Source organism: Schistocerca serialis, chromosome 1, assembly GCF_023864345.2.
Source record: "Schistocerca serialis cubense isolate TAMUIC-IGC-003099 chromosome 1, iqSchSeri2.2, whole genome shotgun sequence".
Classification (NCBI taxonomy): Eukaryota; Metazoa; Arthropoda; class Insecta; order Orthoptera; family Acrididae; genus Schistocerca; species Schistocerca serialis.
Window position 1 is genome coordinate 1,178,768,336 of NC_064638.1, and position 15,858 is coordinate 1,178,784,193.

At 44.8% G+C, this 15,858-nt stretch overlaps 1 protein-coding gene and 1 pseudogene across 1 annotated transcript in view; both read left to right on the top strand.

Annotated features, from left to right (window-relative positions):
- The window catches only part of LOC126459712 (ionotropic receptor 25a-like), a 281,856-nt gene that overhangs the window by 212,856 nt on the left and 53,142 nt on the right, over window positions 1-15,858 (top strand). Inside the window, exon 11 of the mRNA XM_050095879.1 lies at window positions 5,014-5,191. Coding sequence (XP_049951836.1) covers window positions 5,014-5,191 — 178 coding nt within the window. The remainder of the gene's footprint in view (window positions 1-5,013; window positions 5,192-15,858) is intronic.
- On the top strand, window positions 5,498-5,615 carry LOC126426963 (5S ribosomal RNA; annotated as a pseudogene).

Genomic DNA, 15,858 nt, shown 5'->3' on the forward strand with positions numbered 1-15,858 from the left:
TCTCTCTCTCTCTCTCTCTCTCTCTCTCTCTCTCACCCTCCGAGCTGCCCTTCTTTGAAATACTTCGATGTCCTCCGTCAATCCTATCATATGCGCATCCCATACTGCGCAGCAATACTCCAGAGCGGACAAGTGTACTATAGGAGATCAATTTAAGTTATCCGTAATTGAAATCGTAAGTATTTTAATGATTTCACAGCCTTTAGATTTATGTGATTTATATTTTCTTACTACCCCTTTGTAATGTAAAAGATAAACCGCAGTATTTGTACAGTGAATCTGCAGCTGAATCCCACCAAAATCATGTTTTGAGGTATCAATGTCAAAGTGCGATAAATGTTTACGTAACTATTGCGAACGCATGCAGTAGTCAATATTTTCAGATGCAATAAAATGTATGTGTAAATAAATATACTGACGGAAAAAATCGCAACATCAAGAAAGAGTTGTGCGACATCAACGAAAGTTGGTAGGCGTATTTCTACGTCTTAAAGATGATGTCTTTTCATTTACCGCGCTAATCGCATAAGGCCAACGGTCTTGCCGCAGTGGTAAAACCGGTTCCCGTCAGATCACCAAAGTTAAGCGCTGTCGTGCTGGGCTAGCACTTGGATGGGTGACCATCCGGTCTGCCGAGCGCTGTTGGCAAGCGGGGTGCACTCAGCCCTTGTGAGGCAAACCGAGGAGCTACTTGATTGAGAAGTAGCGGCTCCGGTCTCGGAAACTGACATATGGCCGGGAGAGCGGTGTGCTGACCACATGCCGCTCCATATCCGCATCCAGTGACGCCTGTGGGCTGAGGGATGACACGGCGGCCGGTCGATACCGTTGGGCCTTCATGGCCTGCCGTTATCAACATCTCACTGAGTTCGAACAAGGTCGTGTAATAGGGCTACGAGGTGCTACATGTTACTTCTGCGATACTGGAGGAAGACTTGGCAGGAACATAGCCACTGTAATGACTACTGGCAGCGTTGGTCACTCTAGAAGGCAGGGCACCGGAGGGTCACGTGACAGACACAACCGAGAGGGAAGACCATCGTGTTCAGCGTATGGCTCTGGAGCATCATACTGCATCTGCAGCAGCAATTTGAGCAGTAGTTGGCACCACATTGACACAACGAGCCGTTACAAATGGCTTACTTCAGCGACAACTCCGAGAAAGATGCCCAGTAGCGTGCAGTCCACTGACCCTACACCACCACCATTTGAGTCTTCAGCGGAGTCAAGCGAGAGCTCATCAAGCGAGAGCTCATTGTTTTTTCTGATGTAAGCTGGTTCCGTCTCGGTGCCAGTTGCCAGTGATGACAGCGTGTTGTTTAGAAAGGAGGCCACTAGAGAGCCTACGAACAGAGTGTCTTGACCTACACATATAGTCTGGGGTGCAATTTCGTACAATAGCAGGAGCACTCTCGTGGTTATCCATGTACCCCGATTGCAAATTTGTACGTCAATCTGGTGATTCGACCTGTTGAGCTGCCATTCATGAGCAGCACTCCAGGGCGTGTTTTCCAACAGGATAACGCTAGCTCACATATCGCTGTTGTAACCCAACATGCTCTACAGCGTGTCGGCATGTTGCCTTGGCCTACTCCAGCACCATATCCGTCTCCAATCGAGAAGATATGAGAAATCATCGGACGACAACTCCAGCGTCATCCACAAACAGCATTAATCATCCCTGTATTGATCGACCAAGTGCAACAGGCATAGAATCCCAACAAACTTAGATCTGGCACCTGTACAGCAGAGTGCATGTAGGATTGAGTGCTTGCATTCGTCTGGGGGTTACATTGATTGTTAATGTACCAACATTTCACATGTCTTATGTCGCGCTCGGCAACGGCCTTGCCGCAGTGGATACACCGGTTCCTGTGAGTTCACCGAAATTAAGCGCTGTCGGGCGTGGTCGGCACTTGTATGGGTGACCATCCAGGCCGCCATGCACTGTTGCCATTTCTCGAGGTGCATTCAGCCTCGTGATGCCAACTGAGGAGCTACTCGACCGAATAGTAGCGGCTTCGGTCAAGAATACTATCATAACGACCGGGAGAGCAGTGTGCTGACCCCACGCCCCTCCTATCCGCATCCTCGGCTGAGGATGACACGGCGGTTGAATGGTCCCGGTAGGCCGCTCGTGGCCTGAAGACGGAGTGCTTATGTCGCGCTTACATTAATCTCTGATCTTGCAATATTAATGACTTAAACAAGTTACCTAGACAAATGTGTATCCGAAATTTAATTACTCTTCTGAGACCCCCTGCTTAACCCGCAGGACATGACAGATAGTATAAATTGTGGAAAGGGGCCAAAATAAGGGGCTGTCAGTTACACTGGAACATACAACTTTATTGTTTGATCAAACATTACAAGAGCTCAAAAAAAATTTTTAAAACACACAGCTTTAATCTTTGGGAGATTACCGGCTGAAAGTCACTTCAATTTAAAAACGGCTGAAGGTCAACAACTTAAAACGCAAGCGTGATCAGAAATTTAAAAGGGCAGCCTTATCTTAAATCATTTCTTTAGTTAGGCTGAAGTAACAAGTTAAATTCAAATCGGCTGAAGGCCTATCACCCAAAACTCCAAAACATTTTTTTTTTTTTTAAATACCAAAGACCTTACGTGAATCAGTTCTTTAAACTAGGCTGAAGGCCTTAAGAGCAAAACAACGCTAATTTTTTTTTAAAAAAACTGCTAGAAGCCATACAAGTACAAACAACAAGAAGAAATTTTTTTTAAAAAGGGCAGAACATCCAAGGGCGCTCAGATGTTCGAGGGTCGGCCTGTAATTCGAACACTAACGCTCACTTAGGTGAAACAGGCAGTCGGGCCAACCATTCACGATCCGACGACAACCCAACCGACAGACACTCAACGGACCAAGCGATAGGATAACTTATCTTTCGTGTCCGGGATCGGTGAGCCACGGACCTCGTAGCAACGGGAACGGCCCCTCACTCTCCGACCGTGCGTGGACGCCGCCAAGCCCCGTCCAGACACGCGCCACAGAGACTTCCTCGCTGCTCCACGCCAGACCCGGAAACGCTGAAAGGAGCAAATATACGTCGTCCGACGAGACAACCAACCGAACGACCAACCAACGGTCGTCCCGCTCCAATCTCCCTCCGTCGGACAGTTCATGTGTGTCGCCAGCGGTCGGCGAGCACTGGCTGTCGGCGCCTCAGCGGCTCTCCGTCCCCCGACTTCACTGCTGCTGCGTCCCGACTGCACTGCTGGTCCGTCTCCAACTGACTCCCCTCACTCACTCACTCACTCACTATATTAACGGGCCTGCCTTGCCCCGAGGTATAAGAGTTTAAGCTTGGATAAGCTGTTCCTCCTGAGTCCTATCTGTTGGGAATGTTTTTCTTCTCGGTTTGGTTTGGCCTCTGGTTTCTGTAGCTGAAGAATTATCTACCGGCTGCTTCCGGCGGCTTTTTATTATTCTTTTTCTTGCTGTTTCCTGGCTGCCCGAATTCTATTTCCTTCAGGAGGGAGAAGTCCACTGGCGGCGTCTGTTGCTGGATGTACTTGACTGCTTGCTCAGTCGTGTACTTCCAGTCCTTGTCCGTGAAGATGGGGTGCTTGTTTATGAGCTCCAGATCTGCACGCCTGACGAGTTCCCTCCCATGCAGCTTCGGGTTCTAGGGTTCGCACCCCCAGTGGAATGGATAAGGTTTATGAGGTAGGGGAGGGATGTTGTCTACTGTGAAAGGGTAAGGATGATCATGATGGGGGTAGCTACCGACGCGCAGGGAATCTGCGATCTCGGTGAGCACCTCTCTCACACAGTTCTTGTTGGGGGAGGGGGGGGGGGGAGACAGGAGTGACGACTGCTCCCGTGGAGGCCGTCTCCTTGTTGTCGGCGGTTTTCCCCGACTGCACGACCACCTCCCTAGCAACCTGCGTTGCCGCGTCGGCCAGGGAAGCGGTCGTTTGTGTTGCCGCGTCTACCCCCGTACTGGTGGGGGTCGGTGCCACGTCCGGCATCGTGCGGGACGCGAGGTACAAGGCGACCCTCAGCTGAGTCACCTCCTGACACATCTCTTCTAGTTCCGCTCTCAGGGCCGACTCTCCTCCGCCATGGCGGATTTGAGCGCGGTGATTGCGTCCTCGTTGGCTTCCCGCAGTGCTTGGCGGAAGGCGTCCACGTCGTCCCCTACTAAGGCAGGGGGGCGGGGTGACCACCATTTCTTCTTCTTGGGCCACCTCTTCGTGTGTGGTGGCCAACTTCCGCTGCTTCCACGTCTTCAGATAGCTGCAGCTGCGCGCGTTTGCGGCGTGCGAGCCACCACAATTTACGCACACCGCTGCAGTACCCCTTGGTTTGGTGCAGTTGCGTGTCTCGTGCGGTTTCCCGCACTTAACACACGCTACCGCGCCGTCGCATTCCCTTGCTATGTGTCCCAGCTTTTGGCACTTATAACACTGTAATCGTGCCACAGGCTTCCGCTTCTTCTTCTTGTTGCCGCAACCGTTGCTCCCGACTGCGTTTAGCAGGAGCTCAACAGCAGCATCAATCTTGCCTCTTCCTCCATTCCTACTTCTCGGCATGGCGTTGGCTAGTGGCGTTGGCGTGCGCGAGCGACGGTAACGAGGTGAGTCGCAGCGAGTCGAGCAGCGGAGTGCGTGAACTGACTCCCAGACACACAACGACCCGGAAATACTATCGGTCGCTCCAGAGATGGTACGACAGTGCACTTATCGATACGCGCTGCTGCTGCCGCTCACGGGCAAGTAAGGCAGGAAGTTAGTGACACCAGTAAATGTAATAAGAAAACGAGGCAGCAGTACCGTAATAGAAGGTGACAAACAATAAATGACATGAACACGAGCTGTGCACGGCTCATCTTGATTAATTATTTTTTGGTGTTGCGATTTTTTCCCGTCAGTGTGTTTCCTTCAGTTATCTTTGCAAAACCTTAAAAGAAGGCCCTCATAAAAGTGGAAATGGTGCTTACTTGGTTGTTGATGCATGGCTCGTTAACACTCGTTGGGCGGCGTGCGCAGTGATACGGAAGCCGGTGCGCGAGACGTCGCTGTTCAAGTTCATGACGGTGCTGCGGCTGGAGGTGTGGCTGAGCATCGTGGGCGCGCTCACCGTCACCGGCATCATGATCTGGCTGCTGGACAAGTACTCGCCCTACAGCGCCCAGAACAACAAGGAGATGTACCCCTACCCCTGCAGGTGCGTACCTCCCCACCAGCGGCCGCCCCGGAAGTGGGGGAACTGAGGTTAGTATGGCAGGTAGGATGGACCACTTCGTGTTGCTCGACTTGCCATGAAACAGCGGTCGCATGTAGTGTTTCGAATAAAATGGAGACATCGCTCCGCCATTTGCTAAAACTTGAATAAGTAGAGGTTGGATTTGTGTCACAAATAAACGTTATTGGTTTTTGAGTGTCGAAGCTGGTGAACGGGGTAACTTTCACCATCGGTTTGTACTGTTGAAGGTAAGAAATAATATTGCCCCACTAGTATTAGTATCTAAATGCCAACGGCCTTGCCACAGTGGTAACACCGGTTTCCGTCAGATCACCGAAGTTAAGCGCAGTTGGGCTGGGCAAGCACTTGGATGGGAGACCATCCGGTCTACCGAGCGCTGTTGGCAAGAGGGGTGGACTCAGCCCTTGTGAGGCAAACTGAGGAGCTACTTGATTGAGAAATAGCGGCTCCGGTCTCGGAAACTGACATATGGTCGGGAGAGCGGTGTGCTGACCACATGCCCCTCCATATCCGCATCCGGTGACGCCTGTGGGCTGAGGATGACACGGCGACCAGTCGGTACCTTTGCGCCTTCATGGCCTGTGCGGGAAGAGTTTAATTTTAGTATTGGATTTGGATCACAAATAAACTTTATTGGTTTTGAGCGTAGAAGCTGGTGAACGGGTAACTTTCACCGTCGGTTTATACTGTTAAAGGTAAGAAATAATATTGCCACAGTTGTATTAGAGTCTAAATGCCAACGGCCTTGACGCAGTGGTAACACCGGTTCCTGTCAGATCACCGAAGTTAAGCGCTGTCGGGCTGGGCTAGCACTTGGATGGGTGACCATCCGGTCTGCCGAGCGCTATTGGCAATCGGAGTGCACTCAGCCCTTGTGAGGCAAACTGAGGAGCTGCTTGATTGAGAAATAGCGGCTCTGGTCTCGGAAACTGACATATGGTCAGGAGAGCGGTGTGCTGATCTCATGCCCCTCCATGTCCGCATCCAGTGACGCCGGTGGACTGAGGATGACACGGCGACCAGTCGGTACCTTTCGGCCTTAATGGCCTGTGCGGGAGGAGTTTAATTTTAGTATTAATATCTAAGTACCGTAAAGTAGATATACAGGGTGAGTCAAAAAGGACTTTCCAATTTTGGAATGATATAGAAATTTATTGAGATAATTTACAGAATCGGTAAATGCATAATTTTGTGGCAGACAACTTCAAGTTTCCTATAAAAGTGCCAAGTGTCATTATGGTTCGATATGAGCACCAACTGTGATGCGACAAACATCTCACTGGTGATCAATTTCTTCCCACACTCGATGCAGAAAGCCGTGCGTGACTTGTGCAAAAGCAGTGCAGATTCGATTTTTCAGGTAAGCTAAATTGTTTAGTAGGGGAGGAATATACATACAGTCTTTAATGAAACCCCAGAGAAAAAAGTTCCTTTCAAGAAACCAAAACACACAGCGAGCACTCTCCACACCAGTGAAAGTAGCCATTTTAACTGTGCACCACGCTAGCACTCCTGGTTGGCGGAATGGGGTACTAACGCACTACGTGAATCAAACTTGAGATTGTTTGCTACTAAATAGTACATCTACCGATCTGTAAGTTATCTTAACAAATTTCTGTATCATTCCAAAGTTGTAAAGACTTACCTTGTACTTTGGTCGCCGTGGTTATTTTGACCACTCATCGCCAAGAGTTTTACAGCGCTCTGCTGGCCCTCAGTTGGGTATTTAGTATATATTGTCTGTTGGTAAAGTACCGTCATGTACTCTATGAGGCGCCGTATAGTGCTGATTTCTTGCGCAACAGTTGGCGAACCTGTTGCGACTTATAATTGTATGCGAAAAAGTGTGTTAAAATCAGATTGTACTGAATCCACCGATATCATTTAACTGCAAAGCGATCGGTGTTTCAATTGTATCATGACATTACTCGATTAATTCTCAAAACAGAAAATTGATTAGTTTTTTTTTAGAGATTTGTATATCAGCTACTAAATTACGATTTCTGAGGTCACGTCCATGATTTCTCTGTTTCCGTGTTACTTTAACTACCAGTCATTGTTACCCCAGGGTTACAGATACACAACTTATTAAATAGTGTTGTTGCTAATTACAGTGTGCAACTAAGGAATGCGTACATTAACTATCATTATATAGTCGAAGGCTCATTTGTTACTGTTAATGTGCCTACAACTAAGAAAACAAATGTCGGTCATATATTGCTCAAATTGCAAGCTGTTGTGGTTCAGGCAGTGATTGAAGTACAACATATAATGCCAAATATACCAGGAAACACGGAATGAAGACTGTGTGGCCACAAGTGTCAGACATTGTCTAGATAGATGAAGAAAGATAACCTTAATTCTAACTGCAATAGATGTTTAGAAACGATAATTATGTCTGAAATGGAAGAAATTGAAGTTATTACGCTAAGCTACATTTGGAGCTATGTGTGTGGTACTTCACCTTAGTACCTTTCATATTATTTATAATTTTGGTCATGGATCAAACTGTTTGTTTTATGTACTGTACAAGTTTTTTCTCTTTTATGAGACTTAATAAAGCACATATTAATACTGTAGATCACTGTATTTGTTCCAGAGTGGTCAAAGTTTCATTGTGTTTTTGAAATATTGACCACAAATGGAATGGTAGCTGATATTTGAGGTGGAAGTATAACCCAGTCACTGCATCCCGTAATCCACACTAATTTTGACCACCTACATTTTTTCCGTTAGTTTCTCTGCGTTTTGGAAAATGTAATGTACTGATTCCCCCTCCCCCCCCCCCCCCCCCGCCCACCTCATGAACCATGGACCTTGCCTTGGTGGGGAGGCTTGCGTGCCTCAGCGACACAGATGGGGTAGCATAAGTGCAACCACGATAGAGAGGTATCTGTTAGGAGGCCAGAAAACGTGTGGTTCCCGAAGAGGGGCAGCAGCCTTTCCAGTAGTTGCAGGGGCAACAGTCTTGGTGATTGACTGATCTGGCCTTGTAACATCAACCAAAACGGCCTTGCTGTGTTGGTACCGAGAATGTCTGCAAGCAAGGGGAAACTGCAGCTGTAATTTTTTTCCGACGGCATGCAGCTCTACTGTATGGTTAAATGATGATGGCATCCTCTTGGGTAAAATATTCCAGAAGTAAAACAGTCCCCCATTCGGATCTCCTGATGGGGACTACTCAGGACGACGTCTTCTTCACGAAAAGCATAACTGACGTTCTGCGGATCGGAGCGTGATTTGTCAGATGACTTAATCGGGCAGGTAGGTTGGAACATTTAAAAAGGGAAATGGATAGGTTACAGTTAGATATAGTGGGAATTGGTGAAGTTCTGTGGCAGAAGAACAGAACTTCTGGCCAGGTGAACACAAGGTTATAAATGCAAAATAAAATGGTGGTAATGCAAGAGCAGGTTTAATAATGAGTAAAAAAATAGGAGCACGGATAAGCTACTAAGAACAGCATAGTGGACGCATTATTGTAGCCACGATAGACCCGAAGCCCTCACCCACCACAGCAGTACAGATTTATATGCCAACTAGCTCTGCAGATGAGGAGAAGATTGGGGAAACGTATGAAGAGATAAAAGAAATTATTCACGTAGTTAAGGGAGCCGAAAACTTGTCATGGGGGACTCAAATTCAATAGCCAGTAAAGGAAGAGAAGGAAAATTAGTAGGGAATATGGAATGGGGGAAAGGAATGTAAGAGGAAGCAGAAGTAGAATTTTGCACAGAGCATAATTTAATCATAGCTAAAACTTGGTTTAAAAATCGTGAGGGAAGATTGTACACGTCGAAGAGACCTGGAGACACTGGAAGGTTTCAGATGGGTCATATAATGGTTACACAGAGATTTAGGAACCAGATTTTAAATTGTAAGACATTTCCAGTGGCAGATGTGGACTCTAACCACAATTTATTGGTTATGAACTGCAGATTAAAACTGAAGAAACTGCAAAAAGGCAGGAATTTAAGGAGATGGGGACCTAGATAAACTGAAAGAACCAGAGGCTGTAGAGGATTTCAGAGGGAGTATTAGGGAACAATTGACAAGACCAGGGGGAAGGAATACAATAGAAGAAGAATGGGTAGCTTTGAGAGATGAAATAGTGAAGGCAGGAGAGGATCGAGTAGGCAAAAAGACGGCGGCTAGCAGAAATCCTTGGGTAAAACAAGAGATATTGAATTTAATCGATGAAAGGAGAAAATATAGAAATGCAATAAATGAATTAGGCGAAAGGGGATTCAAGCGTCTAAAAAAAGAGATTGACAGAAAGCGCAAAATGGCGAAGCAGGAGTGGCTAGAGGACAAATGGAAGCATCTATAATCATATACAACTAGGGGTAAGATAGATACTCCCTACAGGAAAATTAAAGAGACCTTTCGAGAGAAAGAGAGCCACTTGTATGAATATCAGGGGCTCAGGTGGAAAACCAGTCCTAAGCAGAGAACGGAAAACAGAAAGGTGGAAGGAGTAATAGAGGGTCTATACACAGGAGGTGCAGTTGAGGGCAATATTATGGAAATGGAAGAGGAGTAGAGGAAGAAGATAAGGGAGATTTGACACTGCATGAAGAATTTGACAAGCCACTGATAGACCTAAGTCGAAACAAGGCCCCGGAAGTAGACAACATTCCATTAGATCTACTGATAGTCGTGGGCGAGCCAGCCATGACAAAACTCTGGTGCGCAAGAGGTGTGAGACAGGCAAAATACCCTCAGACTTCAGGAAGAATATAATAATTCTAATTCTAAAGAAACCAGGTGCTGACAGGTGTGAAAATTAGCGAACTACCAGTTTAATATGTCACGGCTGCTAAATACTAACACGAATCCTTCACAGAAGAGTGGAGAAACCCATAGAAGCTTACCTCAGGGAGGATCAGTTTGGATTCCAGAGAAATGTAGGCACACGCAAGGCGATACAGACCCTACGAGTTCTCGTAGAAGATAGGTTAATAAAAGGCAAACTACGTTTATAGCATTAGTGTAGACCTAGAGAAAGCTGTTGACTGGGGTACTCTGTTTGAAATTCTAAAGATGGCGGGGGTAAAATACAGAGAGCGAAAGGCTATTTACAATTTGTACAGAAACTGGATTGCACTTATAAGAGTCGAGGGACACGAAAAAAAAAACAGTGATTGGGAAGCGTTGGGACAGGGTTGTAGCCTATCCTCGATGTTATTCAGTCTGTATGTTGAGCAATCAGTAAGGCGACAAAAGAAAAAATTGGAGTAGGAATTAAAGTCCAGGGAGAAGAAATAAAGACTTCGAGGTTTTCTGGTGACATCGCAATTTTGTCAGAGACAGCAAAGGACCTGGAAGAGCAGTTGAACGGAGTGGACAGTATCTTGAAAGGATACTATAAGATGAACATCAACAAAATCAAAACGAGGATAATGGACCCTAGTCGAATTAAATCAGGTGATGCTGAGGGAATTAGATTAGGAAATGAGATATTTAAAGTAGTAAATGAGTTTTGCTGTTTGTGAAGCAAAATAACTCATGATGGTCGAAGTAAGGGAGGATATAAAACGTCGACTGGCAATGGCAAGAGAAACTTTTCTGATGAGAATTTTGTTAGCATAGAATATAGATTTAAGTGTCAGGAAGTCCTTTCTGAAAGTATGAAGTGTAGCCACGTATGGAAGTGAACATGAACGAGAAACAGTGTAGACAAGAAGAGAGTAGAAGCTTTTGAAATGTGGTGCTACAGAAGAATGCTGAAGATTAGATGGGTAGATCACAATAACTGATGAGGAGGTACTGAATGGAATTGGGGAGGTGAGAAATTTGTGGCGCAACTTGACTAGAAGAAGGGATCGGTTGGTAGGACATTTCTGAGGCATCAGGGGATAACCAATCGAGTGCTAGAGGGAAGCGTGTGGGGTAAAAATCGTAGAGGGAGACCAAGAGATGAATACACTAAGCAGATTCAGAAGGATGTAGGTTGCGGTAGTTATTCGGAGATGAAGAGGCTTGTACAGGATGGAGTAGCACGGGGAGTTGCATCAAATCAGTCTTTGGACTAAAGACCACAAAACAACACTACTGTACTAATTGGTATGTAAACCTTTCATACAAGGTCCTATGTTCACTAACAAAAATGTCGCAGAAGTAAAAAAGCAGACATGATAATCACATTTAAATCTGAAAAACGTTCAAAATATACCCGGTTTACTGTAGTCTAAAGTACAGGGGATGGGCCAAAATATGGAAACGCCACAAACACAACACATTACCATATCTGATAAGGCGTAGGAAAACCGTTGGCGTACAAAACATTTTCCAGGTGTCTCGAAATGGATAAATGCTGGTCCTATGTGGTTTTCAAGGGAATCTTATATCATTCTTCTTGCAAAATAACAGCAACGTCAGGTAATGATGATGGAGGTGGATGGCGACCACATACTCTTCTTTCGAACGTAGACCACAGAGTCTCAATAATATTGAGATGCCCTACCTGTGATGTTAATGTGACAGTTCACCTTCATGCTCATAAAACCAGTCCTCGACGATGCAAGCTGTGTGAACGGGAGTCCTGTCGTCTAGGAACACAGCATCAGCATTGGGGAACAAACATTGTACCACGAGCAGACCTGATCAGCCCAAATGGTCACGTAAACCTTGGCAATAGTGTGACCATACAGAACTGAAAGTTATCTGTTTAGAGTTGGCTGTATGCTGAAACTGTGTGTAGCTGAATTTCTCGCTAACAGTCTGAAAACTGCCTGGTTTCTAAATTCCGATTACAGACTCATAACTAGAATCAGCGTAGCTACCCTACTTTTTAACATAAACTTATTTATGCAAATTACTTAATATGAATATGAATTTAATTATCTGAATTGTATTTGATTATCTGTATGGTAGATTGCACGAAAGATCTATTCACAACAATACTCACAATGGCTAACTGTGCGTAATTTAAATGTACCCTATTACAAAAAAAGCATGTGTAGAATGTACATGAAATTTCACTAATTGAAAACTGTTTCTAATGTTCCGTCAAAAACGTTCATTTTAGCCCTACAGCAAATTCCTTCGTTGCAACGGATAACCTGATTTTGCTCTGGCTGCATTGCAAATGATGAGCTGAAATAAATCACAGCAAGGCATTTTGCCTTCTTATCGTTATTTCAGTTTTTTCATTGTGTTTTCTAAATCATTAATTATTATTTCTACTAAAGTGCGCAGCATGACAACGCATATTTTAACAAACAGTGAAGATATGATTTTTGAAAAAATCTATAAATGACAAAAGGTATTAGTTTAAAATTCTTTTAATGAGACGAAAAAGAACTCTGACAAATACCAACAACAAGCATTCTCTCTCTCCGCATTGTCGTACTCGATAATGTCTATTACCAAAATTTGTTTTCTTGAATTTCTAATACATTTTTATCTAACTGATCTAAATGAGGGAGAGCTAATTAAAATACTGAACACACGATTGATTGTTCTCTCTGACTACCAACACGTAGATATCGTTGGACACAATTCAGTCTTTGCACAAAATAATTACTGAACTCACTCTTGTAGATAGAAAGCTCAAAATATCTTACCTTCTTCTGAAGTACAATCTCTTTATAAAATAATCTTAAAAGTTATTCTTCATCTTCGGGTCACACACCATGGAACATCTGCAGTAGAAATCTCTGTGCGCCAAGCTGCTCATTCCTCCATGATCCAACACCCTCTCTCCACGACTCCACAACTATACTCCGTTCATCATAAGAATAAACCTGGTGTAAACAAACACCAAAGCGATGATTGGTCAGTAACCGTAGTACACGTACATGATGATGTTACATTACAGGAAGTAGGTCCTCCTTATGTATTACATATATTATTACTAAATTACGTTAAATGAAACTTTAAGATATTCAAATGTATTAACAGCCATCCTACCTTTTTCTTAATTACGCTTTGGTTACGTAGTTTTATTTCAAAAATCGTGTATAGTCGCAGCCTTTGCACTGTTGTGCTCGGATCGACGCGCTGTTAATACGCAGTACGAAAATGACTGCGGCAGCTTCCTGTTCCGTAGTGAAACATGCGTGTGGAACACGATTAAAAAGTGCCGAGAAATAGGTTATTCTTTATGTTTGTCTTAAATTTACAGAGATAATCGGCTCTGAAGTTTTCCGAGGGACTGTATTGGCAACAGTTGCAACAAAAATGAAAGTTTGTGTTCAGCGGACTCGGTAGCGTAATAGTCTGGCTGACTTATTACTGCACATGTTTAGTTGGTTAATGTCTCGCCTGAGTCAATTTTTTTTCTCATTCAATCTGAATTACCTACAACTCGCAATTGTAAAATTCGTCATCATTTTATGAATAATGCATGTCTTTTCGTTTTTAATTACATATTGCACGCGAAATTCCTGCTATCAAATATCAATTCTCAGTTATCGATATTTTATGAAAGACTGTTAACAAATGTTGCTTAAATTGAGATAGGATAACAATTTATTTTTTAAGGAAAAAACTAAATACTCTTTATTTGGAGTATGTCAATTGTTTTATAACACAGATGTGTCGTGGAAACATGAAAAACAATCATTTTCACAGCATCGAGCACACCATGCATTTGCTGCATTTTTACATTTGCCACTGTACCATTGCAATATGAACCCAACAGTACTGATCTGCAACCAAGTTAAGGGATTTGGCCCGAGAAATAACAAGACTGTTAAGCTACCACACGTACTGGATCTAACCCACGCAGCTTTTTCATGTCACTGCCGGACATTGGTGGGATGTAGAATGACACGTCATAAAAGAAGAGGAGAAAATGCGGCGCCTCGGTTGCTTCGTGGATTCTGTTGTTGATCGACTCTTTGTCAAAGTAACAGATGACAGTTCCATTACCGAATGTATTTCTCGGATTCCGATAAGGAAGGAGCTAAGAGATTACCAGACGACTGACTGTAATTAGTACCTTCACTGGCTTCAGTGTTCAGCAGTACGGTGAAATCCGTGCAGTATACTTTTGCATCACACACGGCTCGCTCAGAAAAATTACGCTACGTTTAAGTTAGGAATTTTCATCACTCTTGTGATTATAATACTATGAGAACGAGTGCTGGAGTTTTGCCTAATATTATTTCATTTTCTTTAAAAATTAAATGACATTCAAAACTATATTGTTTCTTTTCCCGTTTCTTTTTACGTCTGAACTGCAGCTGCTCACATCATTCCAGGCTAGTTGGACCGCTGGTTGGCCAGTGCTGTCAGAGTTTACTGCCTCGGTAAAGCTGTTGTCCCGCCCATTATCGCTCAGTCTATGTGCGTTTTACGCAGCATAAAACGTATCCTTATGATCGTGCTTGACTGTACTGGTCACAACTTGTCTTCCGCTCCACGTGAAACGAACTCCAATGAGATCCAAGCAAACGCGGAAGAATATATAGCGTAATGTTTACATCAGGTTTATTCTTATGATGAACAGAATATACTGCTGCTCAAGGCTGCGGCGCGACTTGACTGACACCAACTAGTTTTCCCGCGCTTTTGTCAATAATGCAACCACTGGAAATCAAAGACTCTGTATCGCCCATGTGCTCAGCATGCAAAGATATTAGAAGTGACAACATTCCGAATAAACAGATAATTTTCCTTATACACTACTGGCCATCAAAATTGCTACACCAAGAAGAAATGCAGATGTTAAACGGTTATTCATTTGACAAATATATTATACTAGAACTGACATATGATTACATTTTCACGCAATTTGGGTGCATAATATCCTGAGAAATCAGTACCCAGGAGAACCAATTCTGGCCGTAATAACGGCCTTGATACGCTGGGCATTGAGTCAAACAGAGCTTGGATGGCGTGTACAGATACAGCTGCCCATGCACCTTCAACACGACACCACAGTTCATCAAGAGTAGTGACTGGCGTAATGTGACGAGCCAGTTGCTAGGCCACTATTGACCAGACGTTTTCAGTTGGTGAGAGATCTGGAGAATGTGCTGGCCAGGGCAGCAGTCGAACATTTTCTGTATCCAGAAAGGCCCGTACAGGACCTGCAACATGCGGTCGTGCATTATCCTGCTAAAATGTAGGGCTTCGCAGGGATCGAACGAAGGATAGAGCCACGGGTCGTAACACATCTGAAATGTAACGTCCACTGTTCAAAGTGCCGTCATTGCGAACAAGAGGTGACCGAGACGTGTAACCAATGGCACCCCATACCATCACGCAGGGTGATAACGCCAGTACGGCGATGACAAATACACGCTTCCAATGTGCGTTCACCGCGATGTCGCCAAACACGGATGCGACCATCATGATGCTGTAAACAGAATCTGGATTCACCCGAAAAAATGACGTTTTGCCATTCGTGCACCCAGGTTCGTCATTGAGTACACCATCGCAGGCGCTCCTGTCTGTGATGCAGCGTCAAGGGTAACCGCAGCCATGGTCTCCGAGATGATAGTCCATGCTGCTGCAAACGTCGTCGAACTGTTCGTACAGATGGTTGTTGTGTTGCAAACGTCCTCATCTGCTGACTCAGGGGTCGAGACGTGGCTGCACGATCCGTTACAGCCGTGCGGATAAGATGCCTGTCATTTTGACTGCTAGTGATACGAGGCCTTTGGGATCCAGCACGG